The 12046-nt window shown below is 37.9% G+C and overlaps 1 protein-coding gene across 1 annotated transcript in view; it reads right to left on the bottom strand.

Annotated features, from left to right (window-relative positions):
• CALCR (calcitonin receptor) overlaps positions 1–12046 on the bottom strand; it is a gene marked incomplete at both ends in the record, with an annotated part of 60156 nt that overhangs the window by 32965 nt on the left and 15145 nt on the right. The window contains 2 exons of the mRNA XM_079538370.1: positions 2632–2723; positions 6998–7110. Of these exons, the coding sequence (XP_079394496.1) occupies positions 2632–2723; positions 6998–7110 (205 nt within the window). The remainder of the gene's footprint in view (positions 1–2631; positions 2724–6997; positions 7111–12046) is intronic.

Raw genomic sequence — 12046 nt, 5'->3', positions numbered from 1 at the left:
TAGGCTGAGGTCCCTCATGTAAAATTTGAGTTAAATAATGCAGGGTCTTTGAGACTATAATTGCTTTAAGCACTGGAACAAGTATTTGGGGTCTCATGGAGCAACTTTCACTGCAGACTGTTAAAGACAAAGTCAAACTACCCCTTGCTCTCTAGAGGCAGAGGTTCAGCAAGAGCATCTTTTTAACCCAATTTTCTACAATTGCTATATATATCTAAGCAGGAGTTTTGTGTTTGCTATGTAATGATGGGTTCTATAAATCTTCATATATCTATTTGCGGCCAAAACACACATCTTAGAAGTTCAGTTAATGAAGTTGATGGTATCTTACAATCCAGCATATAAAGCACTTCATGTTGTACCGAAGTTACTCAGTTATGATGCAACACATTAAATCTACCAGGTCCAAGATACTTAAGAAATGCCATTTAGTCTAGACATACAAAACCTCTGTACTACAAGAGTCATACGAAATGTTTATAACTAAATGGTTGTGACAGAATACGCACTGGGTGTACTTCATTCTGATTACTTGGACTTACTGGTGACAAAACTCCAATGATTACAGAAATACCCTTTGTTTTAAGTTACTGCTACAAGATTAAAGAATAGGAAAAAAAACCCTTACGGACTTTGAAATTCCAATGTGAAAAACTGCGTTCATGGAGAATGAATCCTGCTTTTTTTTGAAAACAAAGCACATATGAATTCATGATTTGGCATGAGTGGGAAAGTGTAAATTTAGAAACTGCTCATAATTCACAGTTATTATCTTGGTCACTAGGATCTGAAAAAAAATGTATATGGTGTATTTGTTATACTTGACTACCAATTTGATAGATTAGATGGGTTCGGGGTTTTTTGGATTTCAGTTTTATAGAAATGTCAACCAAATAAAAAGAATTAATTAATTGTGACCTATCTATAAAAGTCATGCTCTTTTGTCAGTCTACTGGGAACATAATTAAGTAGGTCTAAAAGTACTTTATGCTTTTGGATTACATATATGCCTTTGACCTTCTGAAATAGATTGATGGCTACACAAAATAATATCACATAACCTTCTATGAGAATGATGATAAAGAAGTGAAAAATTGTATTTTGAATGCTCATCAATGACTTTAAAAAAACTTAGTGCTACTCTAACACAGGCCTATTTGTGTTCTGACATAATGAACAACTTCAGCTTCAAATATTTTCTTGCAGGCTCCAAAAAATATACTCTTTATAATAACAACAGTGATGGAATTCAATTGCTATGGTTTACCATTATTGCATAACTACTCTTTCTTCATTGCTGCATAGAAGATTGTGAAAAAAACAGTTTGTATCTAATCAACTCAGAAAACTTCTCTTGTCCTTTTAGATTACCTTACAGCTATGTTCAGATATATTCTGCAGCTGATGAGCACTTCTCTATCTCTGGTCATGAAGTAATGGTCTTGCCCTCTGACTGCAAATAATGGATGCACCTTTGCTGAAATCAGTAAGATAATACAATCCCATTCGGGTCATTTTTCCAAAGTATCTGAATGGACATCATAACCCCAGTTTCTGAAGTCCCAGAAGCTGGTAGTTTACAGTAACGTTAAACTGACACACCTTAAGAAGATTGCTTAAAAGTTTGGAAAAGAATATATGTTATGCAAGTCAGCATAGCTCTGGATGCACAGTAGCTCAGGGCCCTGTCCAGCAGTTATTCTCTAATATTTTCTCCACAGTAATCTCCCTGTATCATGTTTACACTGCTACTGAGAAATCCTCTTTGGCTAGAGTGTGTTTTAGATATGTCTAGATACCTCAGCTTTTCATGTGATTTAAAAATAAAGAAATAAATGGAGCCCTTAATCTGCTAGAAATGTACTGGCATTAGTGTCTTTCAGTTATCAGCAGTTCCCTGAAGTGAAACCAGACAGTTTGTTCCTCACTACTGATAGTGTCTGAAACCCTGACTAAATGTCTGAGGGCAAATCTGAGCTCCTACTTCTCCCTCGCTGCTGTAATAAACAGTGTGCAAACAAGTTCACAAAAGTACAGTATGCTGAAATGTATACCTGAACTCCCACAGCGTAGCTGCAACACTTTCAGTGAATATCAGTTTAGTCTCCTTGAAAGTTCTGATATAAAACATTACTGTTTTTCCTTTTAATGAAAATGACTGCACACTACTGTTAGATGCATCCCTAGTGATGAGTTCTGTAAGCACCTACATATGTCATGTCAACGATCAGTCCCTCAGCAACTGATGAGGGTATTCCTGTCCTTTGGGAGATGGGAGGTTTCAAATCACTGCCACATGAAGTCACTGCTACTTCTACGGGCTGGACATGCCCTCCAAGGAATAACAGGCAACTGGTAAATGAAAGGCCTTAACCAGATTTCCAGTTACACTATTTCCCTATGGATGGCACTTTTACACCACTTTGAATAATCTATCATCACAATTTTGGCTGCACACCATTGGAAGATGTCCCAGTGGTGAGAGAACCCCGTGCAGATGCTTTTTGTCCAATCAGTATCATATAAAAAGGCACTCGGAAGAGCCGGCCATGTTCCCTTCCAAGTTTTTCTTTAATTACAACATGAGATCCCTCATGGAAAGAAGAGAGAGTGTTTGTAAGAAACACTTACTTGAAATAGAAGAAAATTGCCAAGGAAATCAACAGGGATGTTATAGACAAAGCATGGCCAACGATCGCCATATAATAAAGTATGAACGCCATCTGAAATTTAACAAAAAGAAAAGGCAAATATGAACAATTTGCAGGCACCCATTATTTTTTCTCATTGAGGAAGAATCTACAAAATCAATCTATACTGCATTTCTTTTTTTTCACAGCTTCTTTTGCAATATTCTTTTCATAGCAGCATTACATTAAATAGCATAACACAAGGTCTACAGACAAGATAAGTGTTTCTTACATAAGTTGATCTTTTTTCTGCTGCACTGAACTCATTGGTAAAATCTTTGCCTAAACTATGCATAAGTAAGTTTTCCAAGCTTTAAGAGAGCACAGCAGACATAATGCATATGGATTTTCAAAAAGACCATGGCAAGTTTCTACTCTAAAAAAATATTGAACAGGATTGGAAGAAAGGTTTTATAGTCCAAACGATGTTTAAGCAGCAGGGAGTAAAAGCTTTATGGACACTTTTGGATGGAGACAAGTCAGTTAGGTGACCTCAGGAAAGGTATTGGGGCTGGCTTTTTGTTTAGTGTATTCATTAATGATGTGAGGACTGTTTCCAGATCATGTTTTGCACTTCTAGAGAATAGTAACAGACTCTTCACATAACTAAGAGAGAGGAGAAGATACCATGCGAACTTCAACAAAGACAAAAGCAGGGACAAGTGATATAAGCCCTGCCTACGAAATGCTAAACTTCAAACTGGCAATCAAATTCAGGACCAAGATCTTGGAGTAATCATGGTCAGGTCTCTGAATTTCTGGCTCAATCTGTAGCGTTAGCCGAAGAGTCAGGAAAACATCAGAGATAACAGGAACAGACATGGAGATAGAACACCCTTTTGTCTCTGTTTAAAACTTACAACAGACATCTTTCTGGCCTCCTCACCTCAAGAAAGACATAGTAGAGCTGGAAAAGGTGAAAAAAAGACAACTGAAATAACTGAGGAGGTAGAATGGCTGTGCTATGACACATGGGTGCAAATTCCAGGATTCTCCAACTGGAGAGGACAAGTCATTGATGGCTTATGACTAAGGTCCACGAAGTCATGAAAGCAGTAGGTGAAAACTATTTAGAAGCTCCAACTACATTTCGATAAGACACCCCATGGCAATTCCGATTGTGACACTAAAGTGAACTTCCCTGTTGAGCAGCTAGATTGTCTTGTTATCATTGTAAAAACTGTATGAACAGATGACCAGGAGTTCACTTTACTAATATTGTCAAAATCTACAATAGGCCTACCCTTATTTCATGTGCCAACAGTGAAGCAAAATCATGGGACAGCACCTTGGCATCAGAATACTGCAGTATTTAAATGCCATACAGGGGTCTTAGCTAAGCTCTTAAGCATCATCTAGCTGTCAGAATACTGTGGGAGGCTAATGGCATGCCAACCTCCAGTGTTCCATTTTTTCTGAAAGCACTAATATAATATCAGCTTGTCCTGAAAAGTGACTAGATAGGAGGTTCTTCTGCTGGGTTTATTTTCACCTCTATTTCATTTTTCTTTTGTTATGCATGGGCAATTTTCCTTTTTCAATGATTAGATGAATTTTTTATGACCACTCTCCTCTATGAAAAGCTCGTAAGTACCTGTGCAGCATTTTGAGTGTGGTTTCTTTGTTACTCCCTCTTAGCATCTTTTGTGTGCTTTAGGCAAAGAAAGAAAAATTAAGGGAGAAGACATGTTTCATGCAACTCTTTCATTTCAGGTACATTCAGCTAATATCTGGCATGTTTCTAATTGATTTCTGTAGTCCTGAGTTTTGCCAATCACATTTTTTTTGGCATTTCCAAGCCAACAGAGAATTGCCGCTGAAAACAGGTAGGAATAAAATTCAGAAAACAAAGCTATTGTTAGCACAGGCACACATCTTTCCATCTAGTTTATTCTTCAGAGATTGTACGACTTCAGAGTCAGATCCTGCTTTCATTTACCTAAGAGGTGTAGTGGCCTGCTTTGTATTTACAACAAAGTCACATTTACACCATTCTGGCCATGTAGACATGATACAAGTATCACTCAGCATGCACATAAACTGGAAAAATTCTATATCTCCTGCTTTCCTTCCACAATGACCAACCACAATATTCTAGTGACTGTAAATTTTTCAGAAGTTTTTTGGTTGTTGTTCTTTCGGAGAGCTCCAGCAACCCCAGAAAAGGCAGATCAGAGTGTAGAGAAGATAGATTTCTGAATATGGAGAAACAGGAGGGGTTTTTACCTATGTGCACATGTCATTTCTTTCACTGCATACTAAGTGGTGGCTATATAATACTAGAGTGATACAGTTTTAAAGCCTGAATTTAATTTAGAGATGAATTTTCATAGTTGTTTTGTTCATCTGCATCTGCCATATACAACCCCTAGCAAATAACAGCTGTAAGTAGCAAAAGGTTCCAGGTAGCTGCATGCAAGTCTGTGTGCATCCCTAAGGACTTCTGATGACACAAGCTCTCTACCTTTTAGCATACAATTGCTAAACCAGTTCAAAGGTATATCTGGGACTCTGCATAGCTTTTGTGATTATTCCATGTAAACTTAATATGGTAACTGTTCAAAAAAGCTTTCCACGTATAACACTGAATATGGATCAGAGAGAACTGACCTCTCAGGTAATAAAGCTTATGGTCTATTAGTGCACTTTTAAGAATAAGATGCGATTTGTTTTTCAAGTGATTCATCTCCAAAATACAAGTTATTATTTCCAATTAGCTTCAACGAGCAATTAACTATTTTATTAACCTCTGCACTCCTTGAAATGGCAGTCTCTGATGGCCCTTCTAATACACAGGGCTTGTAATGACTCACCAAATTTTTATTTTATGCACTTTTGTGGGTTTAGAATACTTGAAATAGAAACACTTAAATGCTCTTCTTCCCATGTCCCTCTTTAATTCTTCTCTTGAGGAAAGAATTCTCAAATAAAATTATCTTCTACTCAGTTAATTAGATTCTATATAGATACATCAAAATACTCTAGAAACAAAGCACACTCCTGGTTTTTGAAGACTTGGACTACAGGTCATAATCCAACTTGGTATTTCTGTAAAGATAGATTCTTTCTGCATTTTCCATTATTTTTTGTTTCAGAACAATCTCAAGGGATGTATAATTTTCCATTGTGTTCTATCTGCACTGCACTTGAATGATATTCAAAATTCTTCTTCTGGAAGGCACGGGTAATAGGCAACAGAACTACATTTTTTGCCTCTCTATTTGGGCCAACATCTGGAAAAATGGTATTTTTATGGTGCTTGCATTTAATGCTTCTGTGAGTTGAGATTCTTACTATTACTCTATCTTTGTTGCACAGGTGAGCCGCACTTTAACATGATGATTCCTCATGTTGCAAAAACTTTTAGAATTCACCTCCTGCCTAGTCCAGTAGACTTTTCCAAGGTTCTTTTTGCTGGGTCATTACTGCCAATTACAGCCAATAACCACATACGAGTTTTTGGCTGTATTATAAAAGATCCTCCAAGACAAACCCCAAATCAATTCACTTTCTGACTTTCCCTGCCATAATTCCAAAGAGTCACAAATTATTCTCTCACAAATCTGTATTCAGATTTTCCTGGAGCTCCATTCACATTTGAGAAATATGTTTATTTTCATGAGCATACCTAAATTCTTTTTTAAAAACTTTTCTCAGATTTCCTTCTCCTTTCTTTTGTTGCTTTCTGACTTGGATCTCCTTTTTCAGCTTAGCAACTCAATTTTGGAAATATTGATTCAAATGTTTAATTTATTAGTGTAAATAGTCACACTGACTTCAGTAAAACAAATATAAATGTGTTCAGGTTTGTGGAACTTTGTGGCATAATGGTATCTTCATAAATGTTTCTATTCAAAGGGAGTGAGTAAAGATGATATTCTTTGCTTATGAAAATAATCTTAACCTATTCTAGGATTTCCAGCCTTACTAAGAAGTTATCAACAGCTTGGAAGATTCTGGTTACGGAAAACAAAACTGAAGTTCTAAAGGATCCTTTTATAACTGTTGGACAGTCAGGAAAAAAAAAAAAAAAGGAATTAAAAAATGCATTTGAAAAATACAGTGAAGTTGGTGAGCTACTGTTGAATTGCAACTAAATCATCCAACCTGTAGCTAACATGTATTAGATCTAATTCAGATCTAAGAATTCATGAAGTAATTTTAATAAGTTAAAATTAGGAAGCCAATGCTATTCAACTCTTGTGCAACAAACAAAACTTAAAGATGGAGATGATTCTGACCAGTTTCATATGTGCCCAGCCAAAAACTGTTCCAAGACAATTGCTGTCTTTTTAACTGTAGCATACCTTCAATTTTTCAGACGTGAATGAGTTGCACAGAGTGTAGTTGGACCAAGTTCGATTGCTCTCAGGATGGCGGAACCAGTTTCCAGTTTCATCACAGTATTTTGAAGCTCTTTCTGATGGTAAAGTGCAATAATAATTATGTTAGCTTATTACACATTAAAAACCCTTTAAAGAGAATTACTGTTTAGAAATAGAACTCCTGTGTAATGAAATCCAAAGGACTTTCAACTTGTGAGAATAAAATACAGTTTCCTTTTTTTTTTAATGAGAGATTTATCTGACACCACACTTGTTATTTATCTGTCTCCTGTTGGTCTTGAATGAATGCAATAGAGTATATATATACCCAACCTTCACTCAGATGCAATTATTTCCATGTTAATAATTCAGTTAAAGAGGCTGTTGAAACTTGCTCAAACTGGCACTCCCAGTGAGGTGCCAGTATCCCTCCACAGACACTAATAAATCAAGTCTTGTGGTAGGGTTCCATGTTTTACAGGGAATGTGAAATATTAGTTAAAGGTGATGTGTAATGAAAGGGCAGCAAGCAGTACATTAACTGGAGCTCAGGTACTGGTGATGTCAATAGTCCCAACATCAGCGGTGCGTCTGGGCAGACATCTGGAAGAGTCTATGCCAGCAGTGGCCAGGATCACTGCTGATTTGCCCCTGATGTTGCAAACATAGAGATAAGCAGGCTCTATGCTTAAATAATCTGATGTATGTTTGGCTTCTCCATGCAAATCTGTCACAGGTGGCTCCAGCGCTCCCTGCAGTGCTCACCCAGATCCGTGCTTTGTTGCACATGTCTTTCTCTTGCAGTAGCAGCACCATTAGGATATCTCAGGGGAGTGTCTGGAAGCACAAATGTGTGCCATGCAGGCATCCTCCTGGCTGCATCTGCATTTCTGACTCAGAAATCCTAGATGCAGGGGTGCAGACAGTCACTTCTAATCACCTGTGAAGTCTTGGACTAATTCCTTTGGTTTTCCCCCAAGTGTTAGCCATAGGGGAATCAGTGGAAAACTTGCCCGTGTAACAAAAGTGGCTACAATCAGAAGCTTAAATTATTTGATGTTTTCTTAGAAAGGACACAATTGTTTATGTATAAAATTTGCAGCAGTTTAAGTCTGACTTTTTTTGGCAGACTTAGAAGTGTGTCTTGACATCTCTTTTTCTATTGTAGCTTTATGATTTTATTGACCCTTTGCATAGGTTAGCAGCATTTTCAATCCAAGTACATTTTCAATTTACTTTTAAAGAGCCAATTACCATTTGAACAGACACATTTTCATTTCTTTCATTCAACATTTGTGTTTCTTTTTCTTAGTCAGATCTGATGATTAATGGCTCTAGTAACTTGGAAGATTCATATTCCCTCTCTTTACATGCTGAGAAAAGCAGTTGATTGTACTGGCAAGGTAAGTGTTATGTGAACTGAGTTATCTTCCTCTGACTAGACATGCACTTTGTATAGCACTACTGCACAAAGAAGACGATCCTCCAGAACACAGCATACTTCTGAAATTACCGTGAGCTTCAAATCACTGATTTGAGGGACTTGCTGAAAATCAATACGTGCATTAGCAATACAAAGAGGAACAGTACATGCTATCTCAGCTTTCCATCACTGCAGCTTGCAGATAATCTCAGTCTGCCTGTATAGCAATGTTCTTGTTGTACTCTTTGCCAGATATTATCTAAAGCTGGAAAAAGTGTTCAGTCATAGATAAAAGATTAATGGTTACTCTACCATGGAACACAGTGTACAAACATTGTACCTGCTATCCCATATACTGTGCAAAATGAGTGGCTTTTGTTAATATACTATGGAGCATGATGGTAATACCATCTATCATCTCTGCTCTTTAATGCCTAGGTAGGCACGCTGCCTAAGTTTAATGTGACCTTTGTAAGTCAGAGACGAATCTGTTGCTTCATAGTTTTCCTCGAAGCCAGATAAACGCAAGTGATTCTACTTTGCAAGTTGCCACAGCCCACTGATTTCCTGCTGGAATGCTATCAGGAAATGGAACTAGGAGATTAGAATTCCATGACATGGGTTCTGTTATCGGAAAGTACAACTGTGATACACTCACTAAATATGATATGTGTCTTTTCAAAATATTTAATTAAAAATATTAGTTAGATTGATAAATGTGTGGGCTAAAGTTTATGAAACAGGGGACAGTTTTTCACATTTCTGCTCACTGCTTTTGGTAGATCATAAACAAAGAGGATCAGGTTAGGCACCTAGGTGTCCCTCACATATGGTGCCTGTGAGATGCAATGTGTCTGGTCAGTGGGACTGGCTGTTGAAGAATTTTCACAGTGTTTATTTTAATTTGAAATTTGAAACTTGATATGGGGGCAATTACACTACCTTCATACTGTCCATACCAGTAACTTAAACTGGTAGAACATATATTCTAAAACTCCGATTTTACGAAGAAATGAAGCTCTGAGTATGTAATCCAACCACTGCTCTCTACTGCAAGTAGAGACTACTTCTTTGAGAGCCTAGTATTAGGTGCATGATTGGGAACCTGGGAACATGTTGCATTTCATACTAACCAGAACAATCTGTAGTAAGCCCTGAAAAAGTATTCAAGTGTATAAGGATGAGTAAAACAATATTAGCAAGGGAAAGTGGAAATGTATGCTCTAAGATGATTGCAATACTCCATAAACACAAATTTTTAGGCTCTATCCGTATGTTGTCAGCTTGGATAGGATACACTATTCAGAATGGAAGAATGGTGGCACTGTGCGGGATTATCTCATCTGACTTCGGCTACCTTAAAGTTAGGCATCTTCTCAAAGGCAGTTGTGCAGGCTCTTTGTAGTCAGCTAAAAAGGACAGACACTTCAAGAGCTGCCTGAGAAAACTGGGTGAGAGAATCCTTGCTACAGTGGCAGCTTCACTGGAATAATGAGGTGTCTAAAAAGATTAACCAATAATAATAATTTTGCATGTGTTACTGCTTGTGCTAGCAATTGTGCTTTTAGGAATCAAATTCTCATAAAAAGCAACTCAGACATTTAAATGTAACAAATATCTTAACCAATAACAGTGGAATAAACATGAATACTCTATCAAATAGTCCTTTTACAATTCAACTCTATAGCTAGCAGATGTTAAAAGAGTCTATTCCGATTATTTTTTTTTATTGTGGAGTTATATGCTGGAAGTAAAAAGAAGTTTCCCTCTGTTGCAATGCATGCTCAGCACATACCAGACACTGGATTCTTCGCCACTATTTGGACTGACCTGTACAGTAGTTAGTTTTGCAGATGATGGAATAGCTGATACTTCTGTAACATGTCCTACTCCTTACTTACCTCCCCAGTAAAATATTCTAGAAGAAAATTTTTTGAAAATGAAAAATCTGAAAAAATGCAATGGAAATCCCAGAAAATTCCAATTCCAGTGTCCTAGTAAGTGGAGAGTTCTCTCTATAATCAAAATGCCTTTTGCTGCAAAACTGGAGTTTTTAGAATAAAGTCAAGTTATGCACTACAGGAATAATGAATGTTTACAACACAGCTGCTGAAATGCTAAGCATGACAGAAATACACAGAAGAGCCGGGGACACCTGCCATGGGCTCCTGCATGTTGCCACAACAAGGCATTCTGCTGAGTTGCCAGGAGCCCAGGATGGAGTGGTCAATGAGAAGGGAAAGCTGAGGTTGGGAAGCTGCTTAGATTAAGGATGCCTGAGGAATGGCATCCCTGCCTGCATGGAGCCACAGCTGAGACCCAGAGGGTCTCTCTCTCTCACTGTTTTGTGGAAGTGATTGCTCATATGCAATGACTAAACCTCTCATCTTGGCATCCAGCTCTACTGGATGCTCTCAGCATTTTGCCAGCTGTGAGAAGGGTGTGCCTGTGTCTATCAGCCCCATTCCCTGTGGTCAAAAGTGTCATAGTAGCTAAATCCAAAAGGATCAGCAAGAACAAACTGATCTGCTCACCCTTCCCCTGCATGGGGGACTTGTCCTGATTACCTTATTTCTTCAAAAATATGTTGTAAGAAAAACAAAATCTTTCACAAACTGTGCTGGAAGTTTGTGAAGGGCACTAGAAGGGCACTAGAAGAGGGCAAGGTAACTCACTCCTACATATTCCTTCTCTCAGAGCCACACAAAGAATTACAAGTAATGGGTCTAGAAAATGGATCCAAAGTGCAGAACTGAGAGGAGCTTTGCTAAAAGCAGCCTCAGATTGTGGACTCAGCTTCTTCTCCTAACCACTGTATGTTGCCGAGGAGAAAAGGGAGTGAAAAAAAAAACAGAAGGTAATGCTCTCAAAATGTAACTCATCCATCTAGCTGTGCTGCCATACATGGCTGCACCAAATTCATCCTGATTGCAGGCCCAGTGCCGAGGCAGGGAGCTGGGCAAAACACAGTGCCCTGCCTCAGACCAGGCTGTACTCAACACAGGGTGCCAGTCCATCTGATATAGACTGCCATTGCATCCACAATATATTTCCTTTCTGTTTTATTAGCAAGAGTATTACCTGCATGAATTACATACTATATATTCCCATCAAATTTGATTCTTTCAACTCTTATAAATTTCAGTGTGACTTGAAGACATTTAATAGAGATTATACCAGATATTATCCTGTGTCAAATATGAGTATAGAGTACTATTCAGGGGAAAATGTGCATGATGTCTGATTCAGGAGTACAAAATCCAGCACTGTCCAGGGCTTCAGTCAGGAGCAGATGAGACAATAAATGTCCTGCTGGCACAGAAGTTAAACCAGTAGGTCTCTGTATGTTGAAACGATTTTTTTTTATGCATGTGCTGGTCAGTGTGAGAAAGACTGCTGTAAAAGGCAATTTGCTTACTGAAGAAATAAATAGCTTGTAGAGAGGAATTTATATTAATTAGCTGTCAGATACACCCTTCTTTTCACAGGACAGAGCTTTGTCAGGTGGGAAAAGAAATGTTGGAAGCCCAAGTTAGTGGAGCAAGCTGGATTATCACTGTGGTCCTTTGTCTTCTCAAAACACAAATCTCTATCTAGTATGAGCTGAC

Source organism: Tetrao urogallus (assembly GCF_951394365.1).
Source record: "Tetrao urogallus genome assembly, chromosome: 7".
In the NCBI taxonomy this organism is placed as follows: domain Eukaryota; kingdom Metazoa; phylum Chordata; class Aves; order Galliformes; family Phasianidae; genus Tetrao; species Tetrao urogallus.
This window is presented reverse-complemented; position numbering and strand designations above follow the sequence as displayed.